The sequence below is a fragment of the Daphnia pulex genome, chromosome 8 (assembly GCF_021134715.1).
Source record: "Daphnia pulex isolate KAP4 chromosome 8, ASM2113471v1".
Taxonomy (NCBI): Eukaryota; Metazoa; Arthropoda; class Branchiopoda; order Diplostraca; family Daphniidae; genus Daphnia; species Daphnia pulex.
This window is the reverse complement of record NC_060024.1, coordinates 9,123,375-9,141,966: the sequence shown is the minus strand read 5'-3', so window position 1 is coordinate 9,141,966 and position 18,592 is coordinate 9,123,375. Positions and strand designations below refer to the sequence as shown.

The following is an 18,592-nucleotide window of genomic DNA, read 5'->3' as shown; positions in this document are numbered from 1 at the left end:
TCTTTTATTTGTCAAGTTGACTCAAGTCAACTTGTTTTGTTCGGCTCCACTTTTCGATTGCAATAAAACAAGAAATGGTGAATCAAAGAGTTATTTCAGTTCTTTGTAAATGTGATACATTAATTTTCCAAAAAAATTGTATTTTTTTTTTAATTGGACGTAAATAATTTTTTTTATTTATTACGGAAAGAAGCAGTTTCTCTAATCATTCATAGGTAGCGGCACACTCTGAGTTGCTGTACACCAATGTTTTTTTTTTAAATTTGTTTGAAGGGAGTGCAAAACAAATTATTCGCAATTTAGCGTTCACATTTTGCCCCATTTTTTTGTAAAACTTCAGGTTAATGTTGACAATAAAATGGTTTTCTTCCCAAGGTCACACGTTCAGCTTATAAGAGGTTGTGGGTTAACGATTAAATGAAATTAGGTCCTGCTCAGTTCATAAAAATCAATTAAATAATGAACTGGCACAATAAGAATGCTTTCTGAGCTAGGCAAAACGAACAATAAATCAGCTTAATAAAGATCAGCTTAGTCGGCGTAAAGTTATGAAACACACGAGACACGAGTATATTTATTTACGATTTACATGACTGTGTGGTTCTAACTGGACCAGCACTTCAAAGCCCAAAGCCCACTGAAAAAGTATCGCCTTCAGTCGATAGATGTCTTTAGATCCAATATGTAGACGAACCTTGGCCGGAACAACATAACATTTCTGTAAAATAACTACCAAAATGCAAACTGGAGAAGGAAATGTAAGCAGTTTTGTAGTTTAATTTCCGTCATGCATTGATTTCATAGACAATTACTGAATCATTTATTTCCGTTCTTTTAGGGTCCTAATACTGCCGCCGAGCCCACAGAAGTACCATTGCAGCTTTCAAATATTAAGGCACGAGTCTTCTCGTTCTGCACATTTTCTTTCTCGCTAATTTTAAATTTATTTAGGCATTAGTTGAAAAAGTTTACGTGGACGGACTAGGAAGAACAAAAGATGACCTTGTTATCAAAACTGTGAAAGAGCTTTTCGAAGCTGGTGACTTTCAGCAAGTTGTGCTAAAATCTCAAGAAGTCAGATCAAAACTAGAAAAACTTGGATGTTTCAAAAATGTTGGTGTCTTCATTGACACCAGTAGGGGAGAAGATGCCTCCTCAAATGGATTGGAAATAACATTTTCAGTAAAAGAATTGAAACGAGTTCTTGGTGGAATTACTACTCTTGTTGGAAACAACGAAGGTTCATTAGTCATTAAAAGTAATCTGCCCAATACTTTTGGAAGAGGAGAAAATTTGCAGGTGGAATACACTTATGGCACAAAGCAATCCAAAGGATTTAATGGAATGTTTATAAAACCTCTTCACAACAAAGCCAATACCATGTAAATAGTTACTAAATTAAATATGATGCATTTAAATTAAATCTATGTTTTTCATAACTGTTTTCTTTATAGTTTAACCTCTTCCTTTTACCAAAAAAACTCAGAATGGGTAACATCTGGTTACCACTTGTGTGAACAGGGAATCTCTCTTGATGCCAGCTTTGACTCAGTTCCACTTGTAAGTAAATCAATATTATGTTTTGAAAGCAAATGCAGGTAACTCGAATTTTTCTTAAACTCATTTCTAGGTACGTCACAATCTTCAGTGGGAAGGTATTTGGCGTGAGCTGTCTTGCCAAAGTCGCACAACAACATTTCCTGTCCGTGAACAAGCTGGCCACTCACTTAAATCTGCTTTGCGCCACATGATACATTTTGACAATAGAGATTCAACTATCTTCTCCAGTCGGGGTACCCTTTTTCAGATGGTACAAGAACTCGCTGGAATCGGAGGAGATGTTGGGTTCATCAAACACGAACTCAATTACCAGTTAAATGTTCCAGTCACAAACGATGTGGTGAGTTGTGTAAATCAAAATTATTTATTGTACTTCTCAAATCAGTTTGAAGGTTTTCATTTAATTTTTCTGGATCAAGGTTATTCAAGGATCCTTCCAAGGTGGTTTTATGAAGCGACTGAACGACGAGAAACTGATTTACATTTGCGATCGCTTTTTCTTGGGTGGCCCGCATACTATCCGTGGTTTCGAGCAACGTGGAATTGGTCCACAATCGGATAATCAAGCCCTTGGAGCACAGGTTAAATTAATAAATAAATAGGCAAACCATATGCCATGTTTTTTGTTTCTTTTTAATCCGCTAAATATGTTTTACTCACAGGGATATTGGGCTGCTGGTCTTCATTTGTACACCCCATTGCCTTTCAAGCCAGGACAAGGCGGTATAGGAGACATCCTTCGCACACACTTCTTTGTCAACGCAGGAAACATAGACAATTTTGATTTCAGTATGGCTTCTTTATTAATCTTGTTTCACAATTTAACCATATTAACCGTTTTTTCGTCCTTTTTCCAGGTGATAATCTAAAGGAGAGTGCTCGAATTCTTACAGACAGATACCGTTTGAGCTACGGAATGGGATTAATGTTACGATTAGGCACCACTGCACGAATCGAACTTAATTATTGTGTCCCCATCAGAAGCCAACGAGGAGATCGGACGCATCACGGTGTGCAAGTGGCTGTCGGAGTGCAGTTCCTATAAATTGTGTCAGAAGCCAGTACGCCAAAGGTGACACAACACGGTTCGAGGTTAACGTCACCTGATATAGCAATTTGATCTTCGAGATGATAAACTGTTTAAAAACTCTAATTCATACCGTAGTGCTCGTTTGACTGAAAAATAGTTTACAAAGAAGTTTCTGTAAATACAGAGTTCATTTAGTTTGTTTTGTGTATTCGGATAGGCGCGGGAAAAGAATAGACGGATGGTTTTTAATGCATGCAAATAAAATACGGGTTTGGAGCGACCCCAAATCATTAACGGGGTGGGCAAAATAATTAAAAATAACAGGGGAAACATTTCAGCCGCCTACTTTTCTTAAAGTTCGAAAATCTAGAACGAGGAGGGGCAAAGTGAATTCCATCCAACGAAAAGGAAATTTCAAATTACTTTTATGGTTTAGGGCTTATGCTCTGGTCTCCACACAGAAAAATTACCCACAAAAACTATGAATGAATGGAAATTCACTACACATACGCGCAAATGGAATTTGATCTCAACCATTCCTCGTTCTTCTGTTGTAAACCGCAATAATGACCTTCAGCGCGTTACATGCTGATTGGGTATTTACAAAATTTTTACAAAATTCACGTGGAGAATTTTTTTCTAATACTTGCAAACTTCACTTTTCAATCTTCAACATTTTTTTTAAGGGGTGATAGGGATAAAACAATCATTTTTATATGAAATTCAAAACCATTGATGTCCCGATCTACCTTCCTTCTAGAGAATGGCGCAGGAAATCGAACAGCAGCTACTGCGTCCACTTTTACTTTTTTGTCGTTGATCTGTCAAAGATAGATTTATTTAATAAAATTTAGAAATCATACAAGAAACACAAAACCACAATTTACCTTGAGAATTAGGTTCAGGTAGAGTTTCTCGTGGAACGAGATGCATTACTGAAGTGCGACCGGGCGGTAGACCCAATGCTCCCAAGGTTACATTTCCATGTAAAAATCTACCCTGGTATATCAAGCGAAGTATCTCTGCTCTTGACACACCTTCTTCATTCCATTCTAATTTCAAATAAAACATGAATATTTCACTTGATAGAGACAAATAACGTGCAGAATAGCTTACCTTCTGGCCAATTGTCAAAAACAAACTGTGCGATCTCTGAAGCAGAGTCCTCAGGAGAGAAAAGAAACTCTTTAGTCTTGCCAGAGACAAGAATCAGTCTCAGATTGACCTAATATCAATAGACAGATCAGCATATGATAAGTGATAACAATTTGAAGAAATACATATTTAATTAAAGGAAGTCTTTCCAATATGATAGCCAATGACCTCTTCCAAGCTTGAATAACTGTATCAGCAGCCATTGAAAATATGGAATTTCATACCTTATCCATAGGAATGTTTTTGCTGGAGCCCATTGTACCAATAAAAGTGAGCAGCTGATCTGGATGTTTAACACTTTAAGTTGATAAAATGTTTCTTTGTGTGTAAAAGATCACAGTGGAACACCTTTAAAATTCACTCAATAGAGCCACATTTTAGTGATGCTTAAAACACTGGTAGCCCGTCAGCACTGCCATGACACAATATAACTCACTGCAGTTTATGGTTATTTGAGAAGAAAATGTTATACAGCGTGTATAATTCAATTTGAAATCCAGTCAAATAATATTACGTTGTCGCCCCCCTGGAACACGGACCAACAGGGAAGGGTGGGAGTAGGCCTACACAAACGAACAATACCCAGTTCTAAACCGTGAACAGGGTAGGGACAATTACTAAAATGGCGGCGATATCAATAAAATACGTTTAATAAACTGAAAGAGAGCGTTTTGTTCGGATTTGGCATGAGATTTTACAATCGAGATTCGCAGACAAAATGGCCAAGGAAGTTTACTAACTAGGTCACAGCACAAAAGGAGACTCCACCATGACAGTACGTTGCTGTGTTGCCAATGTTTCGAATGTTACTTCTGTTTTCTTTACGTACGTTGCCAGAAAAATCCAAAGAAACGCGTTTCTTTTTTTCTCCTATATATCGATAACGGGTTGCAATCAATATTTGTAGTTATTGAATCGATAACAAAAAAAGCAGTGTTTAAACTCGCTAAAAATAAAAAAAGCAATTTAAAACAAAAAAATTTAAAACAAAAAAATAAAAATAAATATAGCTACTGGACCACCTTTCTTAAAATGCTACATTTGAAAATTATTTTGATGTATTACTTTTATTAGCTCTTCAAGCTAAAACCGAATATAATTCCAATTTAGTTTAGATTTCATTTTTATACGGTACGATGTATTATCTCAGATGTCGTGTCATGACGGTCTAAATTTTTCTATTACCACGACATCTTTCGCAGCGATAAACAAGGTTTAGTCCATTGTCACGACAATCTATTGGTCCTTTTGTCGTGAAAACAATTAGTTTAGATCTATTACCAAACCAATTTCGTGTCAGTTAGAGCTCCCACCCCAATCAATCGGTCTTAATAACCACAATTTGAGTAAAATTATTTTAACAAATTTCGCAATCGAATTACAGCTAAGTAAAGTCCATTCCTTGAGTTCTTGCTTTGATGAAGGAATCCAATTATTTGAATTATAATACAAGCGTCATTTGAAATTTGCTGGAAATTGAAGCATTCGGAGTTGAAAAAAAACAAAAGTCAATGATCAAGGAAAATGAAAAATAATTTTTATCACCAAATGAATTGAGTGAAGATGTGGTAACTCGACATGGTTTATTTTATACAAATGCGTTAACAACTGACTACATTTATTTACCTTCCTTAAAATAAAGGAAACTGGCGAGAGAAATTGTTGGATATTAAACTTATAATTTCTGTCGTTGGGCTTTATCCTCCTTTGTCTCTTTTAAATTGGAATCGTCATCTTGAGAAGAGTTAGTCGAACCTTTTTTGCTAGAGCCATCACTCGCCTTTTTCGCACCTTTGAAATAAAAAAATTCAAAATTACAATTACAATAAAAATAATCAATAAATTCTAACGCGCATCCGTAACGAAGCATAAATCAAAGCTAGCTAGACTTAAAGTCAGAGATCAATAACTGGTAGTTAAGATGCAGCTTGAGAGGAAACACCCAGGGTTTGTCATGTCAATACATTTTACTATTACTTACGTACTCTATGGTAGTAGTCGCGACTTTTCCTATCTTTATCCAAAAATGGCCTTTTTAAGGCGGCCAAAAAGACCATCTTCTTTTCCCTGGGTGTCCTCCTTGCTAGCTGATTGGGATTCCGAGCCAGCCATCGGCGCTTCTTTGATCCCATCCATTCGTTTACCTAACAATAACGCACACTATACGAAAAACTAATACTTCGACCCTAGTGCAATATGTAGAAAATGCTATTCCCATTTAATAGTCCTTATTTATCTTGTCTCGTATACAGTAATCTTAAAATTATGTATTAATTGTGTTTATTTACCATCTTTGGTGTAGGTGATTCCGTTTACAGTTCCTGGGGTATCTTCTTCAAGTTCAGCGTAAGCCAAAATCAGTTTTTTTTGCTTTTCATTAAGCCGGACCGGGATTTTGATTTTTATATGAATGTAGTGGTCACCAAATCCGTAACCATTAACTTTACGTAATCCTTTTCCATTCATACGAATACGTGTATGTGACTGCGTTCCTTTAGGGATATCAACTGTTAGCTCTTCATATATTCCTTGAACGCGGATGGCTCCTCCTAGGACGGCTTGCGAGAATGTAATAGCAGCGTCAGTGTGTATGTCGGCACCATCGCGACGAAAATAATCGGATTTTTCTACCCGAAAAGTGATAAAAACTTCTTTTTGGCCCACTTGCATTCTTACTGTTTGACCATCCTCAACACCTGGATAATATGCGATACATCAGCTTAATTTTCTTCGGTGAAATGTTTTAAGTAAAAAAAAGATTCCAAATTTTACCTGCCGGAACGGGGACAGTTACTTTTTTTCGCTGAACTGTTGAACCTTTTCCTTCACATTCCAAACAAGGATTTGCTATGTGCATTCTTGAACCCATGCATCTTCTGCAAGTCGATCTCATGATGAACGGACCAGTGCTAATTGTTTCCATCCCTGTTCCATTGCAAAATGGACATTTTACTGCTTTTGTTCCAGGTTCACTTCTTGAACCACGGCATTTTGGACATGTATCAACCACATTCAAGTTTATATCTTTGTTGATTCCTTTGGCAGCTTGAGCGAATGTCAAATTCATGGTCATCTGTAAGTTAAGAACAACAAGTTATATTTACTTCTTGAAAATAGCTATCAGAAAATACTATCAGAAAAGTAATATTTTACCTCTTGAGCAGCACCAAACCCAAACCTTGATTCAGCAAATTCTTCACCAAAATTTCCTCCTTGAAAGCCAGCTTGTCCGAAAATCTTTCGGAACAGTTCTTCAGGATCAACACTAGACTGAAAATTCCAATTTTGATGTCTTGAAAAGTCCTGTGAAGCACCTGGTCCAGCCTGTCCACCTCCCATTTGCTCTGAAGTAGCTCCCCATGTATCAAATTGTTTTCTCTTCCCATCATCGCTCAAAACCTATGATGTAACTCTTCAATTTAAGATCAAAGTAAACAATAATTTAAAATATATACCTCATAGGCTTCAGAAACTTCTTGAAATTTTTTTATAGTTTCTGGATCATTTTTATTGGTATCAGGATGAAACTTTTTAGCTAGTTGGTAATATGCTTTCTTAACATCTTTTAAAGAAGCATTTCGAGGAACACCTAGAACATCGTAATAATCCCTTTTTTTTGCGAACGTGATGTTTGATGTATGGAAATTTCTTCTGCTTGCTAAGTAAAGAAATTTGAAAATTTAGTATGATTAACATTTAAAGATTCATAATTTTATGCTAGTGTAGAAAGTTACTTGGAATTTCAGATTGAAGTGCAGCATGACTCGTTATGGGCAATAAAAACCTCTGTTTTATAATTAATCCAAACAAACTTCGGGAAGTGCAGGCCATTTTCTGTAACCGGGGCCACATGGGGACGTACAAGGTACAAATCGTTGGTTTCGACTCGACTGTTTAAGTGAGGCAGTGATCCCTAGATGTCATCACTTGATTTCGTTTTAAAAATACTTAAGCCATGCCCGGGCCAATCATCATTCATCCATGGCGTCACGATCGCCACAATATTAGCTAAAAATTCAAAAAAAAAAACAAAAAAAAAAAAAGGGAAGTCTGCTAACGTGAAGAACCCTTGAAATATCTTTTTGTTACAAATTTACAATAACGAAATCATCTACGCAGCGATATTGGAAGGTTTTCTTTTGATCCTAGATATCAGTTTAAAGTTATGAATATAAAAGAATTCGAGAAGGTGCAGGTGCATACAAGATTTTAATATATATTAAATTTTATTTCCCCCATTACAAAGTGAATACGAAATGAACTCTCGGTATTACGGAACGCCAAATTGAAAAAGAAAAATGTACCGCTCGTCGCACCGCCAGTGTGGCTGTGTGGCGAATAGCAGAAAATTCTGTTCCATCCGGAATGTCTTCCGCCTTAGGAATTGATCGTACAGAAGCTGATCATATTTCTTTTCGATGATCGAGTCAACCTTTTTGAAAATAGATGTATAAAGAAAGAAATGGTGTCTCCGGATAATCGTAATCCATCTTGATTAACGACGCTGATAAGCTTTTGGTCCTGAAACTTAACAAAACAAAAAAAAACAGGAAAAAGTGTACGAGAAACCAAAACACTGAACCTAGTGCAAACAATATCTAGACTGACAGCAATAGCAAAATTCGCAAAAATAAAATAAAAATTAATCTACAAACATTGACAACGAGCTCCTGAACAATGTAAGGTTTAAAAAAACCTCACTTCTTCCAAGTCACCTTCCTGGCTTTACCCGACCAACCTGAAAATGACGGAATTAACGAACAAACTACCCTTTATTATATTCAACGTTCAGAAATTCGTAGGATTTAGGGTAAAGGCGGACGAATCAATTCACAAGGTTCTAGAAAGAAATACGGTGTTGACAAAAAATAGTGATGCTGGAAGCATTAGTCATCTCTGGAGAGAATTACAATTAGGCAGTTCGCCAAAGACTGTTGAAGCGAGTATGGATGGTATAGAATTATTGTTCGAGAAAACGATGACTTACTTTACTTTATTATTACTTCTTATCTCAACAGTCAATAAATGATGGCATCTACGGATTTTCCTCCTTACACCAACTTGCTTTAAAATAACATTACTGTATCATATATCCAGCAGCATAAAGACGATGTATCCTGGCTTTGAATTGTTAGATGTGTACTTATCATAATAAATAATATAATTTATTGACACCATGTACCAAAAAGACAACCGAAAAAAATAACAGCACCTATACTATTGTTAGACTTGAATAGTTTCGCACAATTTTCGCCGTCTTTGATATTCAAAGTCGCTACCTGAAAGGAAAAAAAAATTGTATATATATATTTATAATTTATATATATTATCTTCATCAAAGTATTATAAATTAAATATATTTTATTACTTGGCGAATCAAATGAGCACTGGATGCTAATACAGCCACATAAAACGGCCATGACTGTTCTGCGGAAATTCCGGCAACGGTAAATCCAGTTACCGTCATTAAACTAAATCCCGTGAGCCATTTAGAAGTGGCTTCGCCGAATCTCAGAGCTGTCGATTTAACTCCTACGATAACATCGTCATGTTTATCCTAGATTTCAAATCTTCTTTTAAACCACAAATGATAAATTCATAAGTTAAATGAAATTCTACTTGATGGGCGTAGATGGTGTCATACACCAATGTCCAAGCTACTCCAGCGGCATAGAGGGGCAAACATATACTCCAGTCACAGTGACCTTGTACAGCAGAATATCCGACTAATGCACCCCAGTTAAAGGTCAAGCCGAGTATAAATTGAGGCCAATATGTTATTCGTTTCATAAGAGGGTATGATATAACCAGACCTAGTGAAATTTAGAAATAGATCCTTTAATTATCTGCTTGACTGGATATCTTTTTTTATTGTATCACTTACCCAACGAACTTGCTCCCAAAAGAATTGTGTACCAATTTAACTGTAAAAGAATGGCAAGTCCCACACTGAGCTGGGCACCCAAAAAAATTAATGCATTAAAAGGGGTGATTTGATTGCTGGCTAATGGTCTGTTTTTTGTTCGTTCAACCTAAAATCATAAATATTTGTACCACCAAGGTTTACATTAAAGTGGCTTTATTCAGGTATTTTGTTAAACAGAGAATAAATTTGTATTTCACAAGGTACCTTACGATCTATTTTTTGGTCCCACATGTCGTTTATTGTGCAACCTGCACCCCTCATCACGAATGATCCAGCCAGCATAAGACTTAGCATGCCAAAATCAGGGAGACATCCTGGTGCTGCAGCTAATGCTACACTCCAACTACAAGGCCAAAAAAGTAACCATGTTCCTGTAGCAATGGATTGTCAAAAGATTTATTATCTGAATTTTTTGATTTATGAAATGTTTTATATTTAAAAAAAGGAGAATTCATACCTATAGGACGATCTATTCTCATCAATCTGAGATACGGTTGCATCGGTTTAGGGCAGCCATCCACAAGCCGTTCGGCAAGTTTTGGTTTAGCAAGCTGTTGCTGATTTTGCTGTTTGTCACTGAGTACGAATTTGCTTGTAGAGTAAACTGTTCCATTCCACGGTTTTTTGGGGGAAATGTTTCTAAGGGCGTAATTTGGAAACGAACGCAGAATTCCTTTACATTCTAAAGAGAAACGAACTGACAAACAAGACATCATTTTCCTTCAATTCGATCACGAAGGTTAAAAACATAAACATAAACGTTGCCTGATTGGGCAGTTAGTCCGTTATGTCCGCAACTGTCGTTATTTCAGAACAGGTTTCTTCAGCACTCAGCAGCAGAAACATTGAACTCGGGTTCAATGGCTCTAATTCCAGTTTTCCCGTAAAATATCTTAATTTATAATGAAAGAATAAAAACAATCAATTTTTTTAATGATTCCGTTTTATTTCTCCTCAAATCATCACCAAAACCTCAGAACAGGATATCAAACTGAAATTTAGAAGTCTTCGTGTGAATTTCCTCAAATTTGTTTTAAGAAACGGAGAAAGTACTAAAGTAGCGGTTAGAAAGATAGCAGTATCATAGATAGGTTTAAAAAAAATAAACAAAGTAGACGTTTATTCGAATCATCCTGCTTTCATATGTACAGCGTATCGTTCAGGTTAACAATTTCCGCAAGAAAGATTTGTAATTTTTTTACATGATGGAACAAAGTCCAGAGGTTTCGACACCTTTAGTCATGAGAGGGAGAACAGTTAATTTTCGGCCAGCCAACCTCGGCTTGTAAGTCAAAGAATTTTCGTCAGAAGTAGGAATTAACAGTTTACTACTGTTATCTGGGACATTTGCAGGACAAGAAGTCAAGCCCGCATCGGGCTGTGAGGATATTTGGGGCGTAACCTGCTGTGCAGTGGATGAAATAGTTGACGACGCCTTGTTGAAAAGATTAATCTTGATTTTGATTCCAGCTTGAGGAGCAGGAGCAGGCTGTTTGTTGGTCATTTCGACATTGCCATCAAGAGAAGAATTCACAGTAGGAGTCTGAGAAATGGAAATTAAAGGATCGAGAATCGTAGCAGTTTCCCCGTTAATAAGCTGGTCGCGACTTTCAACTTCTTCGTCAGTTCGGGGAGCAAGATCTGGAGCTGGAGAATTTGTTTCTTCCAAAGCTTCGGCGAGTTCAGTAGTTTCTATCGATTCCTGAACACTCGAAAGAACTTCGTCCAGACCTTCTAGTTGGTCACTGTCGTCATTTACTTTTTCCACGCCAACAATTAGATTTGCGTTGTCGTTCATCACATCCAAACTATCGAGTAGAATTGCGGCGTCCTGCACTTCTTCCTCTGTTTTGTCGATTTCTTCATTACACACATTCGTAAAGTCTGTCTCGCTGTGCTGGTAAGGCGTTAGACCACCTTCCTGAATGGTTGTATCGTGCAAATAATCACTTTCTACTACTTCGATCGATTCCATTTTAACACTTGTCGGCAAACTCGTTTCAACAGCAAGCTCAGTTTGAATGACAGGCGCACAAGTAACATCTTCGAATGTCTCTGTGTCAACAGGTTCACTTTTGACAACGGGCAACAAAGATTCGTCTTGTGCAAGCAATTCTTCCATTGGTTCAATTTCGAGTTTTTCAGTTTTGATGACTAAAGGTATTTTCACGCTCTCCGATGGAACAGATTCTTGCATATCCACAAGTTCATTTTGAATCTCTTCTTTTTTAATATCACTTGTTTCTGCGATAGCTTCTTCTTCATCGCATGAAATCTGTTTGTCGTCATTATCCGAGGCAGATTTGTCTTCTTCGTTACCAGATTTTTCTTCTTCGGTAGCCGATTTGTACTCATCCATCGCGTCGGAGGGAGAATACGCACCCGTTTCCTACAAATCATAATAATAAATTTTTGCTACTAAATTTGCAATATTTATCATTAAATTACCACGTTGGAAAGATGGTCGCGGTAGCATAAACGATGGAAGGTTATTCCTTCAACACGAACTGCGTCTTTCAAATGCCATTCTTCGCTTTCTTCATGGAAAAACTCATCCAGTTCCTCGTGACATACAAAACATTTGTTCTCCTCGGGAGCAGTGCCCACCGCAACCGAAGTGCTCTCTTCCCTGCTACAAAAAAAAAAGAGAAGTAAAGTAATTTTCAAGAAACGTAAATTTAAATGCTTCATACGGAGTCAAGTCTTCGCCATTACGCTCCCCGTCTTTCTCCGACTTTTCTTTGGCTTGAGCTTCAAACCAATTTAGCCGCTTTTCTTCGGATCCCTCTGTTTCTTCAAACTGTATCCAGTCGGAAACGCTGCAATACCTGTGGGACATTACGTTAGTTACCAGTTGTAAGGCAAACCAAACCAAGGATTATGTACCATTTGCGACTTTGTGGTCGTTTAGAGGCCCCCTTTTCGCGTCTATTTTGTCGGAAATGCCAATCAAGATGAGTACTGTAGCGAACTGTCTGATCAGCAGGAAATCGTAATCCGCAGCTACCGCATTGCATGCCACTATACAGCATCGAAACAGCAACATTGGGTCGAACTTTCATGCTCTCGGAATCACCCAAATTAACAACTGCAAATTGAAAAGAAAAAGTTGTACACAAGCGTCAAATCATAGATTTTATCTAAATAATACCTCGCATAGTCTCTTCCTTCTTGATTTCTTCTTTGATGGGGGCCGGTTTGACTGCTTCAGGAACACTTCCAGGTAATAAGCCGGTGGCAACCAACTTGGACAAGAGTTCGCCAATATTGACTGTGCCGAGGGGAGGAGTTTGACTAGCACTCTTTTCTTCTTCAAGAACCCTGCGGTTTTCTTCACTTTGTGTCAAAGGCTGTAAAACACGACCGGGCTCGACACCTCGTGGTAGAGACGAAAAACGAACAAAGTGCTTCCGGCCATCAAGATGAATAGCCATTGGCAGTCCACCAAAATCAACACTGTATGGATTTCCGTCAATTACGGCCGTTCGCAGTGCGTCTTTGAATTGCAAAGTGAAACGTTTCGCATCCATTTCAAAGTGTTGTGATTTGAGATCCAAGTAAACAGGGATAACACTGTGAGCATCGATTATCATCGTCACACGCCCAGCCAACAGGTCCAATCGACGTTCAGTACCGATTTTTACTGTAGGCGGTGGACCTTCCAACATCGCTTGCACGGGTCTACCGCTCAGGTTAACCGTAATTGGCGGACCCCCGAACATGCATTCGTACCTGAAAGAATACACGAATACCAAATTTAGTGACAGTTATAATTTTTGTTCAATGGCTATCATTACCAATTTCCATCAATGTAAAGCTCTCTGGTAGGAGCTCCGATTTTAATCTTGTGAAGCTGTCCATCAAAGTGGAAATCCATGTAATCATTGCCGACCGTACAATCCACAGGTAATATGTTGTCAAATACGACGCGTCGAACACAAGTCTGGAAGCCCAGAAGACGTGGGTCATCAGAGGCCATTAAAATGATAGCTTTGTCCCCATAAAATCGAATTTCTCGAGGAACATTATCAATTGGGATGTTTTTCATATCTTCGTCTGGTCGAACCTTCATTTAAAATTAAATTAGCATACAACAAGTCACAGCAATTAATAAAAGTAAGATGCTTTACCTCAAAAGCGGAGCTGACTGGAGGTCCGCCCATACCAGGTGGGCCGAGGTTTCCACGAGGTGGCTGGATCATATCAAAACGTTGCATACGACCTGGGCCAGGTGGGCCTGGCGGATATGGTCCGCATGGATATCCACCTGCACGACGCGGATCGTTCCATCCTCTGTCTTGTTCAGGACCAAAAGGTTCAAGGCCATAAGGACCGGGACCTCCTGGTGGCATGTCTCTGCCCTGGAAACGAAAGTCATGTTCCATGCTAGGGTGTGGATGCGGACCTGGTGGACCTGGTGGGCCTGGAGGGCCAGGAAACGATTCACGGCGCTGAACTTCCCGAATCATCTTTGTCTCCGACATTTGGAACACTTGGCGAATAATTGTACTATATTCACCATCGTTGATAACACCGTTGCGATGATTCTCTTTGGCTTGTTCCAAAATGAAGTCCATGTTGCGAGGTGACCCGCTGCCATCTTGCTCCCTATCTTCGTCCTCTCGAGGACCAGCACGTCCACCACGTCCTCCTCGACCAGACCATCCTGCTCGACCACGTTGAACAGCAAGGCCTCGCTTGGGCCAAGCTCCTCGAGGTGGACTTTCTCGGCTGGATAAAGGAGGTGGAATGACGACACCAGGAGCTGCAGGAACAACTGGAGCAGCAGGCACTTTCCTCAGGTCAATGTCTTCGTTGCCAAACAAACTGAAATGGGAAAATCAATGAAATTCCATTTTCTTTCACAAAAGCGATGCACACTTACTCGTCAAAACGGTTTGTTCTTCTCTTTTTGGGTTCGACGACACTTTCCTTCTTCATGACATCCATCTTACGTCTTTCAGCTGCAAATAAAAACGACACACAAATCATAAAAAAATCGTCATTCAGGCGGCATCACCTTATTTCCCCATGAAATACAGTTAACTACGAAAACAGTGCAGTTAATAATGCTAACAAAGGAGGGAGAAGTATTAGTAAGGATGTCCGCGGAATATTAAATCAACCTTGGATTCCAGGTGAAGGGGGGCGTTTGTTGTGACTGTGGCGTGGGCGGCCGATGTTATTCCGAACGTTTCGGAAGGCAGCCACGAGTTGGATATCGTCCTCAGACGGAAGTGCATTACCGATTTTACCACCACCAACACTTTCAAGACCTTTGTGCTCATCCTTAGAAGTTAGAATATGTGTGTTTCCGGCACCTGGAAAGCAGAGAGAGAGAAAAAAGAAAGAGCTGAGATTGGCTGACTCACCCTGACTCGCTTTGAGCATCATAAGTCGTGGGTCGCGGCTTTGTGGGGCTGACGGGCCTGTCCCTGTCGAGGACGGGTGGCGTTGGCTGATTTTAGGGATCCGAGGCATGGCTTTGGCGGCATCTCTTAAGCTGGGATGATTTCTTAATTGCGGAGCAACACGTCCGCCAACCACAACCACCTCGTCTTCACCAGACGTACCCTTGACAGGATCTGCATCTAACACGACCACAGTCTCTGGATGTTGTTGTTCCTTGCCTTTACGAGCGCGAACTGAATCCTTGGATTTGGGTCGACCATCGTCCGGACCGGAATCTTTTCGGGATTTTTTTCGTCCAGGCTCCTTATCTCGATCCTTGTCTCTGTCCTTTTTCTCCTTTTTGGCCTCAGCTTTCTTTTCTGGGGATCGGCTGGAACGATTGTTCAATCCCATCGAATGGCTGATGGGTGGGGGTTGAGGGATTTGAGTAATAATTAGCTCTTCCATATTCAAATCGGGAGGCGTCATGGCCAATTCCATCGGTTCTGGGACAGAGAAAACTTCGGATGACGGCGCAAGCGGCAGGATAGTTTCAGCTAACGGACTCGGAGCAAAGAATGCTGAAGTCTCTTCTGGAATGGGGAGTCCTGTAACTACATCCGGTGGTGTCTGGTTAACCGTTTGAATGAGTTGTATCTAGAAAAAAGAAAAAGTTTGTTTAGTTTCTACACTAGAAAGAATTTCGGTCGACTCAAGTTACCTGTTGTTGCTGTAGTCTAGCTTTCGTTTGCAGCAACTCAATTTCTAGTTTCTTTTGCTGGAGTTCAAGCAGTTCCTTTTGTTTTTTGAGGAGACTTTCGCGCATTTCCGTTTCGCAAAGGTCACTAGCAGGCACAGGTGGTGTGACTACTGGTTGTACTACCTTAGCCGCTGGCTTGGCGGGCTTTGAAACATTGCTTGAACCGGACTACAGACAACGATAGATACACATTTAGTTGATCAACTTGATTAATTTTCACTATTTCAAACACTGATTACCTTTTTAGTTGAATTGGGTTTATATCCCACGCGTTCCTCCTGAACGATCAACGAAAAATTAAAACATGCCATGGAATCATTACAATATAACAAAATTATAAATTGATTGGTTTTTTCTACACGTTGCGCTACTAAGAGGAGCCGCATCGGGATATAAAATACCCAACAAATATTTGCTTTAAAGGAACAAGACTATCGAAAATAAATTACACATACCTTCGGTAAGAACGCTGGATTTAGATGGATACTTGTGGGCAGCGGTGCAGTGACGGGCCACGCAGGATCTATTGATTTGACTCGGACGTCCAAGGCATAAAGTTTTTTAGGTGGGAACACGTCCGACCACGTCTGGCGCAGTTTAAACATCGATGCACGCGTAGATTCTTCCACCTAAACGAAGTGACATTGGTTTCGCGCTACTTTTTCATGGCTTGGTTTTCTATTTTACAACGCTCGTTTAAATTTCTTTCCCCTAAGACAACTTCCCTCGGCCGGATTGTATTTCAAAGACAGTCGGAAAAGTTGTCATCAAAGGATCCCCAAACCTAAGCTCCCATTGTGTTGAAATGGTGTCATGGAAAATACAATCAGACACAGACAAATAACAGAACACTTTGACTTTGTACTCAAATGCAACTTTTTTTTTTAGAAAATGCATCACGCTTGAATTTAACAAATTAATTGCTTTTGTCAACTTCAGAACTTCGATGTTGCAGTAGACGACGGCCCGTTCCAAATAGCTGCGTTAAGCTTAAAAACATTTAATGAGATTATTAAACAAAAGCATACAAGAGCCCATAAAACATTGTGAGGATTGGAGGGAAATGCACTCCATTTATTTTCAATTTTGGGAAAAAGGGATTAAATAAATGTCAACAATTTAACGTGTGGATTCGTATGCCTAAAACTGCTTAAAGTGTGTGTGACGTTTTTTTGTTGTTTGCTTTTCCATTGCTGGCAAAAAATAATACCTTTTCAAAGACACTGCAAAAAGAAGACACGATGTTCTGCGTGAAGAGCTGTGTGTAAGCGCGGCCATAATTCTTCACTATAGAATCCACCAAGTAGAGCACAGGCAACTTCATCTCCGGCTTCACCTAATTGTGGGGGACCGTTTCAATTGACATAAGTTTTCCATTCAAGGGTTTAACATGTGAGACCCAGAGGAGTGCAACATATCCGTGATAACCTCCACTTTAAGCATCAAAAGTGCAGTGAAGCATTTTTCACTGACGATGACAAGAACATAATGGTATTCCAACAGCAACAATCTGGATGCTTCTATGGAAACCAAAGCTCAAATGTCATGTCTTGGCATATGCACACTTTGCTCAGACTGGGACGAACACAACAAAACTGTATTTGTTCTTTTTTTTTGTTTTCTTTAGCAACCACAAGGCAATTCACTTCACCCAGAAGAATGGTTTGAAATGTGATCAAGTTTTGGGGGGAAATAGTGACACTCGAATGAGAAACAAGATTTTTTTCTTTTCAACCTAGAAATCAAACATTATTATTTTTTGTTTACTCTACTTTCTATCTTGACCCATAACATTTGGACCATGTATTCACCACCACTACAAAAGGATTTCAAGAGACTTGTTGATGTATCAACAAATACAAACAGACCTTTATCACCACGAAGATCAAAATTTATTGGTAAAAAGAACTTAAAAGATAAATGTAAAACCTGTGATAGATGTTTTTCAATAACTTTGACGATTGTTGGGGCGGACTCAACATTCTCCTCGGCCAGCATGGTCAACATATTGATGAGGGGCTTGCTATTCACCGTCAAATCAGCCAAGGAGGACATGTACTCTTCTGCGATGACATCCTGTTGAGGGGTGTTTTGTGCTTCGTCCGCCATTTTACAGCCAGAATCCTGGATTTCTAAAACCTTACCACATTCGACGAATAATTTTTACTACGAATACGTAGAGACGAGACGAAATTTCAATCGAAGAAAGTTTCTAGAAGCGAGGTCGTTGGTGGACGAGCGTTTCCAATCTCACAAATGGCGGATGACAAAAACGAATAAAAAGTATTGCGTTTCTCTAACGTTGTCAGCGTTGTCATGTCGTACTAGGAAAATGTCACAGGGAAAAGTTGCAACATTTCGAAACGGCTGAAGTCGCTGAACTGCACAAAAAGCTAGTTTTCTATTTTACGAATTTAAACGGAAACACAAGTTTGTTTTTAATTTTGGATGTTCTCAATAACGTAAAATTTGAACTTTTCTAAAGATCTAGACAAATGACAATAAAAGGTTTGTTCTCATCCAGGTTCGAACTGGAGACCTTCAGTGTGTTAGACTGATGTGATAACCAACTACACCATGAGAACTTGTTTTTCATTGAATAAAAACGGTAATTATACGTTTTTATAATGGAAGATGAGAATAAAAAATAATAAATATGTGCCACTGACCACCAACTGTAAGTTGTGTTGAGTTTTTTGTGATTTTTTGAATATATATCCACGCACTATATAGACCTGTAACAGATCATTATAAAATCCTTATTGAATTG

At 38.9% G+C, this 18,592-nt stretch overlaps 5 protein-coding genes and 1 non-coding gene across 16 annotated transcripts; 1 reads left to right on the top strand and 5 right to left on the bottom strand.

Annotated features, from left to right (window-relative positions):
* Positions 1 to 608: 608 nt before the first annotated feature.
* LOC124201129 (sorting and assembly machinery component 50 homolog) lies at positions 609 to 2,787 on the top strand. The gene is made up of 8 exons (XM_046597598.1): positions 609 to 758; positions 839 to 895; positions 952 to 1,382; positions 1,455 to 1,560; positions 1,631 to 1,900; positions 1,980 to 2,141; positions 2,223 to 2,349; positions 2,418 to 2,787. The coding sequence occupies exons 1-8, from the start codon at positions 738 to 740 to the stop codon at positions 2,603 to 2,605; spliced, it is 1,362 nt and encodes a 453-aa protein (XP_046453554.1). The 5' UTR covers positions 609 to 737; the 3' UTR covers positions 2,606 to 2,787.
* Positions 2,781 to 4,910, bottom strand: LOC124201135 (ubiquitin-like protein 3). Its single transcript, XM_046597603.1, has 4 exons — positions 3,970 to 4,910; positions 3,707 to 3,815; positions 3,478 to 3,642; positions 2,781 to 3,411 (listed from the first exon to the last, which is right to left on the bottom strand). The coding sequence occupies exons 1-4, from the start codon at positions 4,000 to 4,002 to the stop codon at positions 3,347 to 3,349; spliced, it is 372 nt and encodes a 123-aa protein (XP_046453559.1). The 5' UTR covers positions 4,003 to 4,910; the 3' UTR covers positions 2,781 to 3,346.
* Positions 4,911 to 5,309: 399 nt separating this feature from the next.
* Positions 5,310 to 7,680, bottom strand: LOC124201128 (protein tumorous imaginal discs, mitochondrial-like). 3 transcript variants are annotated; one of them, XM_046597596.1, is made up of 7 exons: positions 7,480 to 7,645; positions 7,201 to 7,403; positions 6,899 to 7,144; positions 6,518 to 6,818; positions 6,034 to 6,441; positions 5,727 to 5,889; positions 5,310 to 5,536 (listed from the first exon to the last, which is right to left on the bottom strand). In XM_046597596.1, exons 1-6 carry the CDS (start codon positions 7,595 to 7,597, stop codon positions 5,762 to 5,764), a joined length of 1,404 nt encoding a protein of 467 aa, XP_046453552.1. In that variant the 5' UTR covers positions 7,598 to 7,645; the 3' UTR covers positions 5,310 to 5,536; positions 5,727 to 5,761. The 3 variants fall into 3 exon arrangements, with proteins under 3 accessions (XP_046453552.1, XP_046453551.1, XP_046453553.1); XM_046597595.1 differs by having other exon boundaries at positions 5,731 to 5,889; positions 7,480 to 7,644; XM_046597597.1 differs by lacking the exon at positions 5,727 to 5,889 and having other exon boundaries at positions 7,480 to 7,680.
* Positions 7,681 to 9,277: 1,597 nt separating this feature from the next.
* LOC124200620 (4-hydroxybenzoate polyprenyltransferase, mitochondrial-like) lies at positions 9,278 to 10,471 on the bottom strand. Its single transcript, XM_046596890.1, has 4 exons — positions 10,129 to 10,471; positions 9,876 to 10,042; positions 9,630 to 9,777; positions 9,278 to 9,558 (listed from the first exon to the last, which is right to left on the bottom strand). Exons 1-4 carry the CDS (start codon positions 10,385 to 10,387, stop codon positions 9,278 to 9,280), a joined length of 855 nt encoding a protein of 284 aa, XP_046452846.1. The 5' UTR covers positions 10,388 to 10,471.
* A 292-nt stretch (positions 10,472 to 10,763) lies between these two features.
* LOC124201119 lies at positions 10,764 to 18,207 on the bottom strand. 9 transcript variants are annotated; one of them, XM_046597580.1, is made up of 15 exons: positions 17,752 to 18,094; positions 17,033 to 17,158; positions 16,278 to 16,451; positions 16,062 to 16,100; positions 15,784 to 15,990; positions 15,302 to 15,719; positions 14,798 to 14,992; positions 14,557 to 14,635; positions 13,802 to 14,498; positions 13,469 to 13,737; positions 12,823 to 13,403; positions 12,558 to 12,759; positions 12,365 to 12,499; positions 12,120 to 12,300; positions 10,764 to 12,060 (listed from the first exon to the last, which is right to left on the bottom strand). In XM_046597580.1, the coding sequence occupies exons 1-15, from the start codon at positions 17,929 to 17,931 to the stop codon at positions 10,870 to 10,872; spliced, it is 4,674 nt and encodes a 1,557-aa protein (XP_046453536.1). In that variant the 5' UTR covers positions 17,932 to 18,094; the 3' UTR covers positions 10,764 to 10,869. The 9 variants fall into 9 exon arrangements, with proteins under 9 accessions (XP_046453536.1, XP_046453535.1, XP_046453531.1 ...); XM_046597579.1 differs by having other exon boundaries at positions 12,120 to 12,303; positions 17,752 to 18,093; XM_046597575.1 differs by lacking the exon at positions 14,798 to 14,992 and having other exon boundaries at positions 12,120 to 12,303; positions 15,044 to 15,719; positions 17,752 to 18,207.
* A 126-nt stretch (positions 18,208 to 18,333) lies between these two features.
* Trnav-aac lies at positions 18,334 to 18,407 on the bottom strand. The gene has a single exon. It is a non-coding gene; the product is annotated as a tRNA-Val (tRNA).
* Positions 18,408 to 18,592: the final 185 nt, after the last annotated feature.

Excerpts from the sequence above, each read along its gene's own strand:
- LOC124201129 (XM_046597598.1), top strand. The coding sequence starts at position 738 with ATGCAAACTGGAGAAGGAAAT. Across the intron at positions 896-951 it reads TGCAGCTTTCAAATATTAAG|GCATTAGTTGAAAAAGTTTA; the intron begins GCACGAGTCTTC and ends AAATTTATTTAG. Across the intron at positions 2,350-2,417 it reads CATAGACAATTTTGATTTCA|GTGATAATCTAAAGGAGAGT; the intron begins GTATGGCTTCTT and ends TCCTTTTTCCAG.
- LOC124201119 (XM_046597573.1), bottom strand. The coding sequence starts at position 17,931 with ATGGCGGACGAAGCACAAAACACCCCTCAACAGGATGTCATCGCAGAA. Across the intron at positions 16,101-16,277 it reads ATCCAGCGTTCTTACCGAAG|GAGGAACGCGTGGGATATAA; the intron begins GTATGTGTAATT and ends TTGATCGTTCAG. Across the intron at positions 12,304-12,364 it reads AATGGCGAAGACTTGACTCC|CAGGGAAGAGAGCACTTCGG; the intron begins GTATGAAGCATT and ends TTTTTTTTGTAG.
- LOC124201128 (XM_046597596.1), bottom strand. The coding sequence starts at position 7,597 with ATGTGGCCCCGGTTACAGAAAATGGCCTGCACTTCCCGAAGTTTGTTT. Across the intron at positions 7,145-7,200 it reads AAGTTTCTGAAGCCTATGAG|GTTTTGAGCGATGATGGGAA; the intron begins GTATATATTTTA and ends GTTACATCATAG. Across the intron at positions 6,819-6,898 it reads GGTTTGGTGCTGCTCAAGAG|ATGACCATGAATTTGACATT; the intron begins GTAAAATATTAC and ends CTTAACTTACAG.
- LOC124200620 (XM_046596890.1), bottom strand. The coding sequence starts at position 10,387 with ATGATGTCTTGTTTGTCAGTTCGTTTCTCTTTAGAATGTAAAGGAATT. Across the intron at positions 9,778-9,875 it reads ACCAAAAAATAGATCGTAAG|GTTGAACGAACAAAAAACAG; the intron begins GTACCTTGTGAA and ends TTATGATTTTAG. Across the intron at positions 9,559-9,629 it reads TTTGGGAGCAAGTTCGTTGG|GTCTGGTTATATCATACCCT; the intron begins GTAAGTGATACA and ends AAATTTCACTAG.
- LOC124201135 (XM_046597603.1), bottom strand. The coding sequence starts at position 4,002 with ATGGGCTCCAGCAAAAACATTCCTATGGATAAG. Across the intron at positions 3,816-3,969 it reads AAAACATTCCTATGGATAAG|GTCAATCTGAGACTGATTCT; the intron begins GTATGAAATTCC and ends TATTGATATTAG. Across the intron at positions 3,412-3,477 it reads ACCTGAACCTAATTCTCAAG|ATCAACGACAAAAAAGTAAA; the intron begins GTAAATTGTGGT and ends TATCTTTGACAG.